Here is a 20,473-nt window from a genome sequence, read left to right as displayed (position 1 = left end):
ATTTTAAAACCAAAGAATATTCATGGCAAAGGAATCTATGGCACACTGTTTAGCTACTATTCTATGCAAGAGAGAAAGAATTATACTAGCACTAAATGATTTGTCCTTTGCTTATACCTGCACTGGTGCTGAAACACCCGTCCCATTTCACTGGCTTCTCAGGAGCTACTTCTGATTTATACTATTACAACCACTACACCAGAATCAGGCCAGAGTGCATTTCACCCACTGACTAGGCCAAAAATAAATGGCTGCTTTCTGCTCCACCCACCCATTGTTCAGCAGGTTACTGAATTCACAGATCATGGTTCTAAGCCAGGCAAAATATGGCCCATGAGCCAGATTCGACCCACCAAGCACTTGCATCTGGCCCACGGTGCCCCCAACAAACTGCACTCTGCCCAGCCCTTCTGCCCACAAGGGTGGAAGTCAGGCACCCACATGTACATACAGCCCCAAACATACTCTACTGCCTTGCTCCCACCCTCGTAGGTAGAATAGTGCAGCCCAGCCAGAACACAGCTTATGGGTGGGGCTGCTGCTGCTGCCACTACTGCAGCCACCGGGACTTGCTCTGCTTCCCCCCCGCCCCCCACAATCTCCTGCTGGCTCTGAGCAGCAGGTTGGGAAGCACAGAGAGGGGGGCCAGGTTGCAGCTGGGTGGGAGCATGGGGCTGCTGGCAGTGCAGAAGCCCGCGTGTAGGGGGGCAGCAACAGCACGGAACTCGAGTGGGCAGCGTGTGTATGCGAGGGAGGGTGAGGGGTGTGGGGACCCTCACACACTCCCCCCATGGAGGTTCAAGGGTGGAAAAGGACAGCAGTTAAGGATAGCTGGCTGTGAGGATTACATACCAGCACAGAGTTAAGGATAATGACATGGAGGTGAGGGATGGCAGCAATAAGAACGAACAGCTGAGAAAAGATGACTGGCCCTGGAAGGTACTGAGAGAGAGGGAGCAAGAGGACAGCAAGGGATGGGAGAGAGCCCTAATCTGGAGGGCACTGAACATAGAACTAATTACGACGGAGCTCCACCACACAGGGGAGGTGAGAGATGGGATTCTACTTACCATGGTGGCTGGCTGCAGCGAAGATGGTCCGGGGAACGAGACCCAACCCACCTGAAAAGGCAAATTAGTAAAGGAGGGGCGAGCCCTAACACGGTCAGGTTCCCCAGAGATGGAGATAGTTTTGGTTACTTCTGTTTCTCAGTTATTTCTTGCCTGGTCCAGAAAAAACTAATAAATAAGACAACTATGCACACAAAGGCCACCTGATTTGTAACTCGCACAGGATTAATTTATCAATTTTCTCCCATCAAAGGCATGGCAGGAGAGTTGCCAAGCAAGATGGGGAGAGACAACACCCTGTAACAACATGAAAGAAATAAACACAAAAGATCTGCTTAAATGATTTGACATTTAAGCTTACAGCCATTATAAAGACATAAATGAACTCTTATTCAGTTACAGCGGAAACTGAACTAAATGCTATTTTATACAACGATACTTCATCTTATTTTTTCTGTTTGGGAGAAGCTGGTTAACAGTGTATGAAACCAAAATGACTATTGTGTTTTTTATACTGGCTACATTCTTTCCTGCTTTGTTCAGTGGAATTATGGCAAGTTTTCTCATTTCTTCTAAAAAATTTGGCATGTTTAAGACTTCATGTAATATGAACCAGAATGAAAACTAGTACTGAAAATTGATTTTAATAAAGAATGGAAGGTTGCACTTGTCTTTAAAAAGGGTCCCCAGTGTTCTCAAGAACTACAGACCGGTCATTACTATCTTCCAATGTACAGAAAAATTAACTATAATACAGCATTTCCCAACCTTATGGTTCTGGTGGCACACCTACCAGGCCTCTCCCATCCCACAGCACACCGGCCAGATGCAGAGTTGGAGGGAGAGGAGGGAAGGGTGGCAAGCGGCCAGGCGCAGAGTGCATTTGAACACAGCACATGGATGCAAATCACTGGCTGGAGCCATGCCCCCCCATCTGTCTGTCTGTCCACAGCGGCAGCTGGTGGGGGTGTGGCTCCAGCTCAAAATTCCACAGCACACCTGGACCTGCCTCCCAGCCGCAGCACACCAGATGGGAAATGCTGCTACAATGAAGTAATTATTGATTATTTGTAAGGTCAGTGCTTATGAATCCTTATCATGACCCAGGACCCCAGCTTGCCAGGCACTATACTAACAAGTTTGCAATCTAAATACCAGGCTGAAGGAGACAGATACATACAGACAGGCTGGGGAGTACAAGAAAACAGTATTACTCAGCATGACAGGGCAAACCAAGCTGTCAAGTTTTCTGGAAGGCTTATAGGAGAAGAGTGTGCTATGCACGGATCTGAAGGAGATTTGTGGGTGTTTATGCTCCTCCCAGAACAATTGTTGAATTTTCAAGCCAACACCAATTGCTAAATTTATTTTGAGTTTCCCAAATGGAGAGATGTGTTAAATGCTTCTATTTTGCAGAGAGAGGGTTCTCAACCCTTCTGGATAAAATCAGCTGGGACATCCAAAATGTGAGGTGCTTTAAGATGCTTAACTGTTTATTTTTCTATACAATGTTAAAAGAACTGCTCAAGCATGGACAGAATTTGCAATGAGTATATTTTATTGAATCAATATAAAAAACATATTTAAAAGAAAATAAGGATAGCTTTTGATTATCCCAACAGCCTTGGCTTGCTAGGACTATCAGCTTTCCTGGAGAAGAGGCTGCCCAGGTATCTGTGCTGATACAGCACTGAGTATACAGCATTTACAAATTATGAAGAGCAGCATTTGAAGATGTTGTAGAACTTCGGCAAGTAAATGCTACATGCTGATCCTAGAAATACATTTTCCATAACTGGCAAAACTGACTAAAGGAATAGTGAATTACATTCTACAGATTCCTGTTTGCTATAGAAGATGTGCTAGAATGTATCGTTTAAGCAAATATTCCTGTAGTCACATTATAAAGCTGAGATAACGAGGTTAAAAAGAATTTGCAGCAGTGTTGCCAAACACACCACTGTGATATTTTAATGGTGACATGACTGCATTCTCATTATGATGCTACTGCTGGTTTTGTAACACCATCTTCAATACAATTAAGTGTCCTATTTGAATACAGGACACATTTTTCAAACCCTGGTGTGAAAAATAATAAACAAATGACATAAATGAAATCACATGACTTGACTGAGTTTCCCCACAGATAAGGTAAACAGGACTCCAAAACTCAATTCACAGCAGGTAAACGTGAATATTTAACTGAGATGGAGATGAAACTTTGTTAAAGAGTTTGCAGTTTTGATCCCTAAAATAACAGTCTAGAATTTACAGTAACGGCTAACTTTGATCTCAGGTTCACTCCTGAAAAGCTAAAAGCAGAATCTGGTCTAAACTTTGTTTGCATTGAATACATCAAACATTAACACCACACAAGGATACATTACTGATCACAGAGAAATGTATTTTAATCAAAATAAAGGAAATACATAAGCTAAATATATTGAATTCCAAGCATGGTACCTCAGTACAAATGCTGATCTATTTATTTACATTTATTTATTAGTTTTTTCTCTCACCCTATCCAAAAAAAACCAAAAACTTGCAACAGTCAAGAGACAACATTCCCCAAACAGTACTACAAAACCTAGGAACTGCAAAAGAAGAGTCATGTCATCTTTTTTAAAAATGTTGTTAGTTAATAAAAGGAAAAGTAATCTTTTAAGATGAAATTCATCCAAGTGTGGACATTCTAATAAAGGATCAGACCTCAGGGTTTACTTACCATCAAAGCTACATTTGGAAATGCTTATTTCTTGCTTTACAGTACTAACACAACATGTAAGGGTATACACAGGGTCTTGAGTCCAACCCTACAAATGATGAAACTATGAAGTCATAAGCTTCCATTAACAAAACTCCAGACTATTTAATGACATCCAACTACACGGTTGCAACCTCATGTAACCTTGCATCACAAGTAAATGTGTACATGGAGATGATTTTTTTTTAAATTACACATGTGTGAGCTGGGCCACTGTTTATTTAAACTGGGGGGGAAGTGATCTCTCATCATTCCTATAAACACAGTTTTAATAGTTATGTAGCACCAGTTGTTAACAAGGGTTTTATTTATTACACACCTTTTCACAGGCCCAGTAGTAATGGCAAATTCTCATATTAACCATGAGGAGATAATCTGTCCCATAAGATTTAAAATATTGTATATGTTCCTAAACACAGGAAGCCCAAAAACCATGCACCACTCCTGAGTGCTTTCATTGAGTTCAGTGGAAGCACAGGGTACGCACCCATTTCCTAGAAGCACTTAGCATTTGATGGACTAGAACCCTTAGTCTCAGCCAACTCCTATTGAAGTCAACAGAAAGGTATTGCTATGGGAGTTAGATCAGGCCCTTACTTAAGTGAAATACATTTACAAATGTTTATTAGAAATACAAATTAAGTCAGTGGTAGTTTTATCAGATTTCAGTGGAGCTAGGATATCACCTATTGTTTTAAAAATAAAATGACAAAAAGAGAACCCAATGAATATCAATAAATAGAACTTACAAGTCTCTCTCCTGAAAGAACTTCCAGCAGTTTGATAAGCATCCGTCCATCACGAAGGTCAGTGTATAAATCCGTAATTCTGCATGATACACGTGCCAAGTGTGAATTAACCCACTTTGTGAAAGTCTTCTTCTGAACTGCCTCACGTTCATCTGGTCAAAAGAAAAAGCAGTGTTACTCAAAAAAAACCAAAAACACCACACACCCCAAAAAACATTAAACCTATGCACATGGGTGAAAAGAGGATGTTCAAATCCATCTTTCAATATACTGACTACAGAGCCTGCTTGTTTCTACAGAGAAGTCATTTTAGCCAACTGGACATTTCTTCAAAATAAAACCTTTTTTCTTATTCTTTTCATTTCAGTGTGAATTTTGCCCAAGAACAGTCTGAAGAATAAGACTTGAGTATAAACTTCAGGATGTGACCACTATAAGTATCTGTTTCTTAGGGCACACCTAGGTCACTTGTAAAACTCCAGTTTTAAGAGGGCGTGTGTTAATGTTGGTTATCCTCCAACTTGGAGATAAGGGGCTAAATTCTGCTTCTGTTTACAGCAGCAGAAAACCAGAGCATCTCCAATGAAATCTACAGAGTTTCTCAGGATTCATATTGGTGCAAGTGAGAGAAGAATGTAATCCCAATGTCTTTTGCTTACTTTATTTCTTCCCCTATGATTACTGTATTTATTTTTGGATTCAAACATTTATAAAAATATTTATATCTGGCATGGATTTACATGAAACCATGAAAACCCAAATTCTTCATCTTACCCTTCCCAGGAACTTTCACAATTGTTTATATGGAAAACTGCGGGCAGAGACACGGTTCAATGAACATGTATGGTCACTACAGACCACGTTAATTCAGAAACTCTTAAGGAGCAGTCTGCTGAGTATCAAATGACATTCTGAGAGAAAACATTGCATCTCTTAGGCACTCACAACTTTAAACAGTCTTTAGTGGGATATGGATCAGGGCCTTATTCACATCACATTATGCAGATTATGAAAAGAAATCCTAGTATTTTACTAAGCTATAGATATTGTGAAAAATTTGGCCTTTCACACTTAGGTGCTTAAAGTTGAACTCCTAAATCAGTACATACATTGGCACCCAAATCAAAGGTGCCTACACCTTTTTTAAGACGCGGAGCTTCTGAAACTGCCACTGACTTGGTTGGAACTTTTACGTGTTGAATTAGGATTTAAAACTCTAATTTTAGGCATCCAGATCTGAATGCTCAAGACACAGTATTTTAAGTATGTGAAACAGTAACTGGCAAGTAGAGAAGCTGAAATGCCATGCAGAACAGCATCACCGCTGAATGTCCAGTAGTCCCTGGTATGTGGGAATTCTTTCCAAAAAGAGCTATAATGCCTGCAAAGAGTGCTTTCTGGCATGGACAGGACTGTGAACTTGGGACATTCACAGCTAGTTTTCTCTCTCCACTCCCACCAGACCATACAGAGAGTAGCAGAATTATGATACTGGTAGCATGGGATGGAAGGAGAGAAAAAAAAAAGACAAATTAAATAGAAGGGGAATGAGAGAGTAAAAAAATAAAATAGCAATAAAGTAAACTAATAATAATAACAAAGAAGTAACAACTCAGCAATAACAGAAGCGTGCCTAATTATCAGACTTCCATCACCACTGTTTTTTAGTTCGTCCCATGGGTTTCTGAATTTATTCTTGTAATGCCCCTCTGAGGTAAGAAAATACCTGAGAACTCACTCACTGGAGCTGAAAAGCAGCTTTCTTCCAATTACACAATGACTTACACATTTGGGGGAGCAACAAGCATACAATTAAAGGAGCAGAATTTGGAGTGATGTAAAAAGTCCTTTTATATTATACAATTATACATTTTCAATAGCCTGATTGCCCACGTTACAGATAGCAGTTCTTCTCCCTCTTTCTGAAAGAGTTACTATGATGTGGCAAAAAACAGGAAGTGAGCAACAACAAGGCTGGCTTTCCAGTACTCTGGTAATACCCAACCCTAGTTTATAACATACCACAGACTTTATGGGTTTTCTGCTATACAAGTCTCTGCTCTCAACTGCACTGTAATTTTGTTCCAGAAGATTTTCCTGTCTGTGCTTTGCAACCGCACAGTCATTCCCATTATTATTAGAATATCATAATGACAGCCATATAAAGCCAAAATATATATTGCTAATAAGCAACCCGAATCAGAAGTTGGCTATCTTCTTAGATAAAACTGACCCTGTGGCAGTAATAGAACATTGCAAAAACAAACATAGATAGTTAAAGGTTTCAGCCTCTCATATCCAAGATGCTCCACATTAAATCTTGTACCAAGCAGGAAAAGAAGTCACATCTGGCTAGTGAAAACAGCAGTCTATTCAAGTAAAACATTCAATATAGTCTCTGCTAACCTTAAACATACCTTTAAAGAACTATTTATAGCCAGCTCCTGAGAATGCTGCATCTGCACAACTGTTCATCTGCTAATTCATGATTTAAGTCAAGAGCAATTGAAACAAAAGTCATACACAAAACAGAAAATCTGCACTACCCTACGTGTATTAAAGTATTAAAACAATATTTGCCATAGCTTTCTATATATCTTATTTATACAAAAGTTGAGAAGTGTCCAGTAATGCCACATTATGTTTATTCTTCTAACAACTGCCTTTTGTGTAAAGAAATGTAGTATTCAGAGTTGCCTTTTATAGTTGCTCTACAGATAAATACAGGTAGCTGAGAATATCCTACAAATAAGGTTGAGTGCTCAATGTGTTATAACCTCAAGAAAGCTATAAAATATTGTTATTAAGATATCTGTAATCAACCCTCTGGAAATGGACTGAAGCCTGTCAACCTTCTTCAGCTTACCTCAGAGTTAGAGTAAAAATGTAACGGATGGTAAAAGCAAACCAGCAGATACTAGGGTGGGCTCAGGCAGGTGGGAGATGAGGGGTCAGACATATGGCCTAACCTGAGAAAGTTGCAATAGGCTGCAGAGACACAACAATAAATACAGCGATATGCTGGGCCAGATGGCCAGCTAGTATAGTGGTTTTCAATCTGTGGTCCGTGGACCCCTAGGAGTCTGCAGACTGTATCTAAGGGGTCCACAAAAGACAACTATGATCAATCAAAATCATGTGAATACCTACACTTACAATTCAAAGGGGTCTGCATCTTCATTCAAAAAAAATTTAGGGGCCTGCAAATGAAAAAATATTGAAAGCCACTGAGCTAGTGCAGACCGTGTTAGCTTCAGATACTACGCTAATTCACACCACCTGAGGGTCTGGTTTACAGTAAAGGAAAGGCAGTAGCTGGGCAGTTCAATCAATGCTGCATTTCAGGTCATTCATCTCGAAGAAGCTTCCAGAACTTCCTGAAATTACTAGCTGTTAGCAAAACCAAGAAGTGGGAAAGCAATGTCAAACTTGCAACCCCAGACTTTTTAAAGGAAGGCTTTCCTTCCACCTTTTCCCTAGGAGACTGATGGCTGGCTGATTCCCTCGCACTCTCAAGCACATCTCAGGACACTTGGTCCTTTGTTCCTCATCTTCTCATTTCCTCTGTCTTCCCTAGTGTGACTGTCGTTATTTCCCCTTTCCGCTGGAAAGGTGGAATTTAACTTTCCAGTTCTTTATTTTCCATTTTCTCTTATTTTTCACTTGGCTCCCATAGTTTTCCTCCTTCCCTTGAGAGCTCCCTGATTTTCCTCTGTTCACAATGCTTTAGCATGTGGCAATAAAAACATTACCGTTACTGCAGCCATGCTGTTTTCAGACAGGAAAGCACTCTCTTGTGCACTCACAATCTCTCATTTCCCTACAGTGCGTCTTATACCAGCCTACTCTATGTGCATTGAAATGATCCAATTTAGCCCTTCTCTGCTTTTCATTCCCTCAGTTCTGCCTTTCCTCCTACCCACCAGGATCCAGCACTAAGAATGGAAAAAAGGTGGTTGCCAGTAGGAAGGTCAAGTAGCAGTGCATCCTCCAGCTCCAGTTAAAAAGCCCAGCTTGGTGGCTTAAGAGCCAAGCTCCAACACTGCCTTACAGCACTCTGCTAAATGCCAACTTTTAGGACAGCCAGCAAACTGTCCAGGAAAGATGCCCCAAAATTAATCCCTTCCAGCCTGCATTTCCCCCCTACACCACCAAAAACATTCTCCATTTCTTGCTTGATGCATTAATGTTGGGGAAAGGGTCAGCTCTGTTGATAGCAGCATCAGTACAAACATTTGTAGGTAGGAGTGGTGCAGGTGTTTTTAACAATGTGTCATTTAACATATTCAGTCCTGCCTATAATTTGAGAAAAACGTGAAGACTGTTGAGAAGCTTACCTCAATGGGGCATGGTGGGGAGTATAAAAACCTATGCTGTTTCTGCTTGCTGTTTCACAATGAAACAGCAATGAAATGGTTTTTGCAACTGTTTCACCACCACCTGCAACTAATAAGCTGCAACTATTTTTTTTTTAAAATGTTTTTGCTCTTTGAGGTTAAAACATGCAGAAACAAGCAGAAGCTGTAAATTTTATTTTGAGGCATATTTTAGACAGAAAATGCAAGTAAACATAGAAAATAACTGTTACTCTTATAATGTAAACTGTTACTCAAAAACAAAGTGTACTAATTTATTATATCATTATAAGGATACCATGCTACATACATTAATGAATATGATGTTCAGCCTGACAGCCCATGTTACTGATAGCAGTTGTTCTTCCTGTTTGTGAAAGACTTACTATGATATGGCAAAAAAACAGGAAGTGAGGAACAACAAGGCTTGCTTTCCAATAGTCTGATAATAACCAACCACAGTTTATAACATACCACAGACCTTTTGGGTTTTCTGCTATACAAGCCTCTGCTCTCGACTGCACTGTAAGTTTGTTCCACAAGACTTCCCCGTCTGTGCTTTGCAACCACAGTCATTCCCATTATTATTAGAATACTGTAATGACAGCCAAATAAAGCTAATATATATATATGGCACTGGAGTATACTGGTTGTAGTTACTCACAACGACTTGTAAGTTCTGGGTACAAACGTGATCGCTTTGACAAATACCCTTAACTTCAAAGAGATATTTTTAGATTTTGAAGACTACTCAAAAGCAGAGGATATGGGTGGAGTTTCAACTGCCTTGCAGGTTGTGAAAACATTTATTTCCCAGGGGTGAAGACAAATGTATATCATGTAAAACCTGCACAGCAGGAAAACGGAAGTAGCTCCAACTTATCTTGAGGCAACATTAGGAAGGAAGTTTCCTTTGGACGGAAAGACCAATGACAATACAATGGTGTGGGAGTGCTTGTAATTCAGTTAAGGACTGACCTGTTTCAGGTGCCTAGTAAATTAATATGAGCCAGGTCAGTGGTTCTCAACCTTTTTATACTTGAGGCACCACTTAATAAATTCTATACACCTCTTGGAAAAAGCCAGCTCTTAGTCTTGGTTTTTTCTTCTTATTGACTACCTAAAAACAACAGAGCAACTCCTCTACTGCAAGTCAAAGAGCACAACAGGTCAGAATGCTTTCAACAGTATGGATTCCTGTTTGAAAATTCTGGGTTTACCTTGTGAATTGTATTTGCACATTTAACATCACGTGACCCTGAGGCATCCTTGAAAGGATCTTAAGGCACCCCAGGATGCCATGACACAGGTTAAAAAAATCACTGAGCTAGGAACAGGTAGAAAACTCTTTTATTTACTTACCTTAACACATACCACTGCCAAGGTGTAAGCATTTTTTTAAATATTGAGCAAGGTTTTCAAATGTCAAAGTGTTCTTAAAATTGAAAGTGTTACAGTATACTGGGTGCTCTGTTTACACTGGCACACTCAAACTGAACCAAGTCAATGAGATTGCACCAGAATATTAGAGAATTTGTCTCAAGAGAGTAAGCAGAAAATGCATTTATCAACATGCAGCTACAAAGCATATCAAATCAACCTCAGCCCCAGTGTGCAAAACAATTTGGGCACAACTTCTTTACTAAAGAAGGGCAATTAATTGTTGTGGCTTCAGATGCAACCTGTACTGGAGCAGTTTCAAGATGGTTTTCCCCCTTCCAATCTCTACAAACTTGGGTTTAAACAGGCTGAGCTGATCCCATTTAAAATGGGATTTAAGCTTGCTCAGTTAGCACTGCTCTCAACCCAGCTCAAACAGAAGCATTCTAGTTCCTAAATCCATATAACCACCACTCACACTTCAGAAGATGCTACATTCAGTCTGACAAACTGCAAAAGGGACAACACACCTTAAAACAAGTGCAAATGTGTTTGAAAAAGAAATCAGAGTACAAAGAGAAAATATAAAAGCACTGTTAAGTGTCTGACTAAGAATCTGACTAACAATAGCTTGCAGGATGCTTCACCCTACAATGTGTATTGAGCACATAGCAGTAATGTAAGAACAGAATGTTCTGAAACAGGGTTAAAGTTTCACCTCAAATCTTCCCTGCTGTGCCAGGTAATGTGAAGTATACCTTATGCATGGAAGGCACAGTAGACTTGAAAGTTACTTCAAGCAAGGTAACTGAAGGACAATTTTCATCCTTAATTGCAAAGGCTACAACTCCTGAAGACTGAAGTCTCCTTCACTTTACAAAATGAATTTAATTTTTGTGGTTCAAAATATTCTTTTGCACCACAGTAAAGAAAGAGGTGGCATATGCTTGTCACAAAACTGTTAACTACACTGTACTGGCAATCAAATAGCGCTGCTCGAGGCTCAGGGGCTTTGCTTACGGTAGTCAATATCCACAGCATCCCAACTTTCTTCAGATCGTAAGATTTCAGGTCAACAGTGCAGGGAGGAAAACAGAACTTTCTTTCATAGGCCAATGGTCACATTATTCTCAGGCATTCAGGATGAGGCATATTACTCTGGTCTAATGTTTCCTCACAGATGCAAGTATATGGAATCAAGCTGCCAAAAATCAATACACACAAATTCCAGCTTTTCCTGATGGATCTTCTATTCAGGAAGATGTCTGAGACACACATAGGCAGACACCTGGTGCCATCTCCCAGGCACTGGGAAGCAAAACACATCTGGAGGGGGGGCTGGGAGATTACAGCTGCAGGGGGCCAGGGAGGGCACATCCCTTTGGCTGCAAAACTGCAGCAGATGACATGGCTCTCAGTCCTATCTGCCTGTGGGGAGCAGCTGGGTCTGACAATTCCAGCACCACATGGGCAGCTGGGACCTAATTCTGCACCTGACATAGCTCTCAGTCCTGGCAGCACCCATGTGGCCCCCACAACTGGGAGCCCCCTCAGCAAAAGGGGCTCCCAGTCATGGGAGTCTGCTTTTTGCCAATCCCTACACCAGCAATAAGGCACAATTGGATCTAATGAGCAGTCTCACAATTGCATCTCCTACCACATGTGTGTAGTATGGCAGGAAGCATAACTGTGTGAATCACACATTAGATACAATCGTGCCCTTACCTGTGTGTGTAGATGGAGCCAAAGGAACAAATATATTCACTAGGACAATCTACAGACTTTACTGTTTATATTAAAAGTACTTAATAAGGGCATTAAATATAATGGGCGAGATGTGCTGTTGCTTCTCTATGTGGAACAGCATAAAACTTGCAGGGAGGCTAAAGGGCTAGGGAATAAGGTAGTTTTAAGCCACCCTTGTGCCTCCCTCGTCTTGGGCTGCACTGCCTGGAGTCTCTAGAGTGCTGCACACAGAAGCTCACAAAAGGACTTAAAATGAGAAAGAAAAATTATACAAATGCAAACTGATTTAAAACAAACAAACAAACAAACAAACAAACAAACAAACAAGTTCTGTTGCTTTCTCTCTGATGTTTCTAAACCTCACCAAACCATAACATGCTGCATAAAACAATGTCAATCCAGCCAAGCATTACAGAGTTTGGTAAAACAGGTAATTTCATGGTCTTTATTTTCACATGGAATTGAAATTGTTTAGTATTACAATATAAAAATAAGCCCTCAAAGTCGGCTTCAGATCTACATACAGGAATGTTTCTGACAATCTGTGAAAAGTCACATAGGAATAAATGTAACATATAACAATCACAGATCACTTTTAATAGCTCCAACTAGAAAAATCTTAGTTCATTTTTACTACAAAAGGAAAAATCAGATTGAAGCAGGTTTACAGAGAGGAGTGGCCTCTGAACCATGCTTGCTAGATTGAGTAACCAACGAGAATCAGATATTTAACCCTATTAATAACTGCACTCCTGGATGCCAACAAGCTCTTATTTTATATTATGCGAAGGACATGTACTGAAATACAAATGTTATACTGGAGACTTAAAACTGTTTAGCACTATGGAAGCCACTCCTCCAAACACACAGGCTCCTGCTTAGCTTCAACCACATGACCAGTCCTCAAGACTAGTCACATGCTTCAAGTAAAGCAGAAGCATAAACACATGCATAAGTGAGGCCAACTCACATTAATTCTCATTTCCAAAAATCACATCCTGAGAAAGGTAACTAGAGACATATGAGCATCAAAACAGACTGAACAGAACTGCTGAAGAGACAATTTCTGGCATAACTATTGCAATGCATATAGCTGGACTACAACAGTTCATATAAATGGAATGAAAATCTCTTGTCTGTTAACATAAAAAAACCCCCCATCAAGCATAAAAATTCAGCAAAACCATTGTAGCCCTCAGTGCTGAAGAACCTTGGAAAAAAATATTGCAGTTGCAATCAAGAAAGAGAAAAATCGCTTCAATACAAAGGTCCTAGAACAAGAGTTGACTTAGGCCATGATACCATCTCTGAAACCCCACCAAAGAACAACAGAAATGTCCGAAGTCATAGACGTGTTGTAAAGCAGTGCTTCATGACCTAAAGATGGGTTGCAAATATATATATGAAAGAGTTGTAAACAAAATTTAAAAATGGATTCTACTTTAAAGGAGAAAAATGTGGGAAACTGTGGTTCTCCCTTGCAGGCTGGCAGAATTTCTGCCTGCAATGGGCTGCTTGGGAAGCCCCCATTTACCACATGCACCCACCCCCTGCACCACACACCAGGGAGGCTGGGGCCTGGCGGCCAGGGGCAGTGGGTCAAGAGTGAGGGCACTGCATCGGGACTGGCCATCAATGTTTACAAATGGGTCCTGGTATAAAAAAAGGTTAAGAACCACTGCTCTAAAGCGCGCACAATCTTACATGGCCGTTGCAGCTTCCTCCAGAAAAACACTGGTGACCAGTACAATGCAGGGAAGTGCCAAGAATGTTTTAAAAAAGTCTTTTCCTAACCTATAAGCAAGTTAAAGGGGTATTACTAAGGCTGATAGCAGGGGCAGGGGCTTGTTTTGTAAACTTCCTAGGCATGCAGCTGCACAGCACATTGATTTAAATCAAAGCAATTTAAATCACCAAGTGGAAAGCTTCAATTGAAATCACTGACTTAAATCCACCTTCCCATTTGTACTTTAACTTATTTCCTAAAGAAAGGTGCATTTGCATGGGTTGAGATAGGTAAACATTTATTTTTTCATTCATTCGATTTATATGCCACCCTTCCCAACAAAAGCTCAGAGCAGCTTACAATAAGAGAACAAAATACATTTAATGAGACTAAACCAAGCCTTTGCACTTGACTTAGTCCATGCTTTTGCTACCTTAGCTAGTACACAATAACTATTTACATTTATGTAAGCAATTATATAGGTTAATATTTTCAGATAATTATTTTTACATTTTGTAATTTAGAAAATGGCAAATGGCATACTGCTTATTTACAAGGTAATTAAATTTTTTTGCTTATCATGCCTGTCAAGCAGCTGCATTAGGATGGTAATTAGAATGGTATTAACCACAAAAACAGCATTTAAAAATTAACAGATAAAATCAGAGCTTAGCTAAGGAAAACCCACAGAATAGGAGCATTAGACCACCTAGGTCTCTTGTACCTAGTAACACAGCCTTTAGATCTCCCACAGGACCAATCCCTTAATACAGTATCTGACCTACTGTGCCACATTTATAAAGCTTGATCTCAAAAGCTGGATTCCCCCACCCCTCACCCTTAGTTCTTTCTTTATCCAGAAAGGCATGCCACCTAGAACACAACCTTTTTAATAAAGGCTCATGGATTCAACACATTTTTATTAAGCAAATGTTTTAGAAGATTATGAATGTCAGCCTTAACTTATTTTGCATTAAACTGAAATCTCATTTCAAATTTTTTTTTGTTTTTTTTTAAAGAAAAAATAAATAAATATCTGATTTTTGAAGAGCTTTTTGTTCTTATCAGTTGCAAATAGCTGATGCTGCATCACTGGGTAACTCCTGCTCACCAAACCAAATAGTTACAGTTTTAAGCCAAATGGAGGGTGCCTTGGGGTGGGGTCAGACAGGCATTGTTTATCAACTCCTCCACCATATCCTTTTCTTTCCTTTCTGCTCTCCTCCTCTATCCCCTCAACTGCAGTAACATTGGTTCCAGGTCAGCACCCTCAATGAAATCAGGTGTCAGATCTCTTTGTGACAGAGCAGAAGTGCACTTAGCAGCATACTTCTATAATTCAACTATGTGCCCATACTGATGCACGTCAAGGTGTTTCAGAGGTACTCTACTGCAGTGTTTCTCAACCTCTGGATCGCAACCCAAAAATGGGTCACAAGAATATATGAAAGGGTCATGAACAAACTTTTAAAAATGGATTCTCTTTTAAAGGAGAAAAATGTGGGAAATCGGGCTTTTCCCTTGCAGGCTGGCAGAGTTCCAGCCTGCAAGGGGTTTCTTAGGGCTCCCCACATCATTGTCCCTATTTCCCCCCTCCCCTTCCCACACATTGTAGGGCTGGGACCTGGGGACAAGGGGCAGCAGGTCAGGAGTGAGGGGCACTGGGTCAGGACTGGCCATCAATATTTAAAAAGGGGTTTTGGTACAAAAAAGGTTGAGAACTACTAGTCTACTGTGTAGAGAGCTGATCACTGTTAAGTACAGACAAGTTGGTAGGGGTGTCAGGATTCAATATAGGCCAATATGACCTGCTAAAATGTGGATGATGGATTTCAGTGCCCATTCCCTTAGTTCATACACTGCCAGGGAAAGCAAAAGTTCACACTTGGGCCCTCCTGGTAGTACCATCTTTTCCTGGCCAGTGTAAACTCCTCAGCCACCCTCCCTGCTCAGATGAAAGAGGTCTGGTGTTGTGTGCTAGGCTGATTTTGGCAGCAAGCTTCTTTTTCGCTGCCTCTCCTAGGACTATAATCTTAGCGCTCAAATCTAATCCTATGTCTTAAATCATAAAAGCCTTAAATCACCAAAATTCCTCTAGTGTAAGTCTTCTGAGAATGAAAAATGTGGCCATTACAGTTTTGGCCAATATAAATGACTAAATGTATAAATAAACCACTTGATACAATAAATAAACCCATCAAGAATGCATTTAAACATTTGGAAATATAAAAACTGGAAGTTAGATGTTATTTTTATAATCGTTAGCTATTAAATTATATATTTATTTTTTACACTATTTTAAATTAAAAACACATATTTAAGCAACCAACATGTCAATTAGGAATTAATAATATTTCCAATTTTTGGGCAGATTTCATAATCTCACTGCACGATTTGTTCAGTTCATTTAGTTTCCATAGCCACCGAGTAATTTACATTTGATAATTATAGGCTATGTGGTATAATGAGAGAGACCAATACACAGAAAGACTGCAAAATAAAAAGCAGTAACCTGACAAGTAATAGCAATGAATATCAGCACGCTACTGTTTTGAACTGAGTTTCAAAAGGTGTCCCTTGATGAAAGCAGAAAGTATAATGGTAATAAAAATTGTGTAGGCCACAGCAAAAATTACTTCTACTAACCGGAGACTCTAGACAATTCATGTCATAAAGCCATTTTCAAAAAGAGATTTAAAAATGTAAATGACATTAAATGGGATTTGAAGCAGGTTGCCAATAAGAAACATTAAAAAGAAAAGCTACCTTCTCTGTTCTTTATGTGTAGCCCTGAAAGCCTGCACAGTTGCCACTGAAGTCCCAAATATTCTCCTTGCTTAAGGTTTGCAGAACAGAGCCATTTACCAGTTACATATTTAAGAAATGCTCCAGAAAAAATTGCATAAAAAAATTACATTCCATTGGGGAAAATTTACGCTGGTTATGTTTCAGTAAGTCACTCAGAACTTGAAATGAAAAATCACCCATAAAAGTGACATGGTTGGTCAAAACTGAAGCTTATAAATCCCGTCATTTTGGTTGTATCAGCTCTTTTAAATTTCTCTAGAAACTGCTGTTCCTTCTAATCTTTCACCTCAGAATTTTTGGTTCAGCATATAAAAAAATTCCCTTGCTCTGTTCCAGCCCAAAGATGATTTACTTATTTGTGTTGGTAGAATGGAGAAGTTTAAGCAAATTCACTTCAACCTTTTGAGTTTTGTAAGAGTGAGAAAAAACAAACAAACCCATAAATCCAGTAAAAGATACAGTAATTTCCTGCTCAGATGAACTCATTCCTAAATTGTAGAAGCGGCCATAAACTAGAAAGTTCATCTTTGACTTGTTCTCTCAATCTCACAGACTTAAAAGGCAAGGCAAGTTTGAAGGAAACTGAGGTAGTGCTTTGTTTTGGATTAAGAACAGACCATTTCTCACACGTACCTTCTCTAACCCTTTTAAGTGAATCAGATTAAGGATTTTCTACTCTCTACCTGATGAAAGGTGTCTGTGCCCCAAAGCTTGCAATTAAAGAAATTTTTTTGCAAAAATCTTGTTGGTCTAATAGAAGATATCACCTCTGCCCACAAGCCCTGATTGCCATAAAAACTAGAGCTGTCAACTTTCCACATAACTTCAGGTTTCTTTTCCATTTCCTTTTGTCTTAAATAAAACAAGGAAATTAAGAGCCAACATTTAAGAGAGTAAAGTGCTCAAAAACTCTAAAAATTCTAGAAGTTATGGTCATTTCAGCAATATCACCTTAGCCATGATGCACATTAAGTAGCTACTTATGTTCTTTTTGTCAAATTAAGTCTTAATACTTTATTTTGTTATCAACATATGTCATGAAATATAAAAAAGGTGTACCGTATAACTTAGTACATATTTGACAAACAATCTTGACTTCTCCAAACAAAAGTGCTTTATTAATCAATATCAATGCAAGAAGTGAGTCATCACCTATCAATATTAAAGTGATATTAATGGTATTTAAGACCAAAAAAACCCTATTCATTTATTTGATGTATACTGGCCTTCCCATTTTAGGCCCCAGTTTAGCACAGTACTAAGACACACTTCTAAACAAGTTTGTGAATAGTCCCGCTGAACTCACTGGAGCCACTGAAATGACCAAAGTCAGGAATGTGCTCAACTACCTGGAAGTATCAGGCGCTTAATAGAGATGTGTAGATATGCACACAGACAGCATGGAAGACTTCATGCTGTAAAACTGTATTTACAACCAGGCCTTTTCAAAGGGCATGTGTGGGCTCTGTGGACACCTACCCAACTTCTGTATTCTTAATGTCTGACATATGCTTATTAAATAAGGATTTTCTTATGCATGTACGTATGAACTCGTGTAAACCCAACTCAAGCACCTACACAGTTCTGATTTGTGAAAATGCTCTCTGCCTGCCCTTTAAAAAAGTAGTCCAGCATGACCTACAGCAGCTTCTGGGAAAATGTAGTTTAAACCTAGCAACAGGAACAAACCAAAAATGAAGGTTTGTTTACGTAAAATCATGGGGACAAGATGGAAAAAGTTCTTTGGAGGGTAAGAGGCATTTTAGCACTAAATTCATATGTGCACATGCACACACATATAGAAGTGAGAGACAGACAGAATATATGTTATATATACCTCTGTTAACAAATGTTGAGAGTCTGGCACACCACATCTATGGAGTTCAGGAGAGATCAATAATAAAAGGCAACCTTTTGCCTAACACATTGCTCTGGGCACTGCAAAGATCACACAGCAGTGTCGCTTTCCTCACCTTAGCCCAGATTCTGCAGTACGGGAACACTTTACATTTTCCCCTCGGGTCCTAAGCCCAGCACAGACTGTCCGGAGAGGGTGCCCTCCATACCCTGTGCTTCCTCCCTGTTGAGCAGGAGACTGGTCAAGGAAGGGAGAGAGAGGGGCCAAATGGTCCTGGCAAGGGAACTCTGGGACCATCGGCAGCACATATTACTTAGAAAATAATAAATTTAAACAATGAGGGGATTAACCTGCTAATTTCTGGGTGGCTTTACACTTTTACATCTCTGTCAAATTTGACAGTTCCACACAATCTGACCTAATAAAAAGGTCTCTGGGTTCCATGCTTTATTTTTTATTACAGCACTATCTATACTCTTTTGCGAATATCTTTAATTTTCTCAGACAGAAAGGGCTTGTGCCAAATTTCTGTAGGCAATGCTGTTTTTATAGTCTAGTTACAGACAGAACATAACTATTTCTATCCTAAAAACTGTATAAAATTCCCAGCAGAGGCACCACTCCCAGAAAACGTAGAAGGAAAGAGAGAGTTAAATCAGTTGCAGCTTAGTACTGAAGGGAGAAATGTGCCACACTTTCCATTTCACATCCTGTCTCACTATATGCATTCTTATAATAGTAACTTAAGCAAAAGCTATGAACAGCCACGCTCAGATGCAATTAGAACATAATCAGGTATTAGAGACTACTGGATTATTACCGCACCTGTAAAAATGACAGTAGGTGAAAAGGTTACCTGGGTAACAACTACGGAACTGTTCAACTTCCCTATTGCACAACTGCTTCCTTACGTTATAAGCCAAACTCAGCCTCCTCTTACTGGATAAGGCAACATGGATAAAGAACAGGTTACACTGGGTACAAAAAAGACTAAGTGAAGCACATGGTGGTTGATGGGAGTAAACTAATCCCAGAAGGGGCAAAACTTAATCCACGCAGACATAACTGGAATATAGCTTCAGTCCGCTCATGTCATCAGTGCCTGTTCTTCAAGCCACTGGATCCATTTAAGCAGATCCCCTGGCCCCTCATTCCACTCAATACTGGCACACGGAGCTCACCTGTACAACATACAAAAAGCAGATATGCTCCCCTCTCATAACCACTAAGCTCCTGGCTCATGTAACTTCACCTGTGTACTTATCTGGAGCATATATTCATGCTCAAGAGGAACTTTGTTCTTCTCAAAAAACTAGAGACAGGTTAACTGTAATTACCGATCACAGAAGCAAATCTCTCTGGCAGCTCTAACTGTCCAAAATTCAACATAAAACAAATGTCTGAAATTCTTGAAGCACCTCCTCTATTTATGCACGATTGGTTTAATTGCTATAGCATAATGAGCTTTACTCATGCTAAACTGCTCTCACATCCGCAGCTACAGTACAATCTGAAAAAAAAGTAAAAGATGCACACACCCCAAAAAGAATGGCTTCGGTATTAACGGGATACTTCTGCTTCCCTCCCAATTACCATTGTTATGAAAAGATATTCACGGATGTGCAAAATAAATTACTCTCCCAACCAAGGGCAGAGTTAGCTAACTGCAAGTAAATTGACTTCAGTTTTTTTGGCAACACCTAGGAAACCTGGATATATTTTTACTTTCCTTATTTGTGAGACTTTAGTCATGTTCAAATCATACACAAAACTCAGTAATGTTATCAGAATAGAAAGACCCAAAGAAATCTGTCATATTTCAAGGGGAAAACCCAACACGTGATATCAGTGCAGAGAAGCTGCAACCCAAAAGCAGCAGAACTGTGAGAAAAACAAAGGAGTGAGCCTACAGTGCAGAGAGAATGCTCAATGGTGCAGATCCTCAGCTTTGTACAATGATGTAGCTCCATTAGCTGCAATGGAGCAATCCCAAACATGCATCACCCAAGAAGCTTAC

General features: G+C 39.8%; 1 protein-coding gene across 2 annotated transcripts in view; it reads right to left on the bottom strand.

Moving 5' to 3' along the window:
• SPTBN1 (spectrin beta, non-erythrocytic 1) overlaps nucleotides 1-20,473 on the bottom strand; it is a 192,877-nt gene that overhangs the window by 79,360 nt on the left and 93,044 nt on the right. For both annotated transcript variants that reach the window (XM_090049501.1, XM_090049511.1), the window contains one exon: nucleotides 4,584-4,735. In XM_090049501.1, the coding sequence (XP_089905627.1) occupies nucleotides 4,584-4,735 (152 nt within the window). The remainder of the gene's footprint in view (nucleotides 1-4,583; nucleotides 4,736-20,473) is intronic.

Source organism: Crocodylus siamensis, chromosome 1, assembly GCF_052110815.1.
Source record: "Crocodylus siamensis isolate JL-2025a chromosome 1, ASM5211081v1, whole genome shotgun sequence".
Classification (NCBI taxonomy): domain Eukaryota; kingdom Metazoa; phylum Chordata; order Crocodylia; family Crocodylidae; genus Crocodylus; species Crocodylus siamensis.
This window is presented reverse-complemented; position numbering and strand designations above follow the sequence as displayed.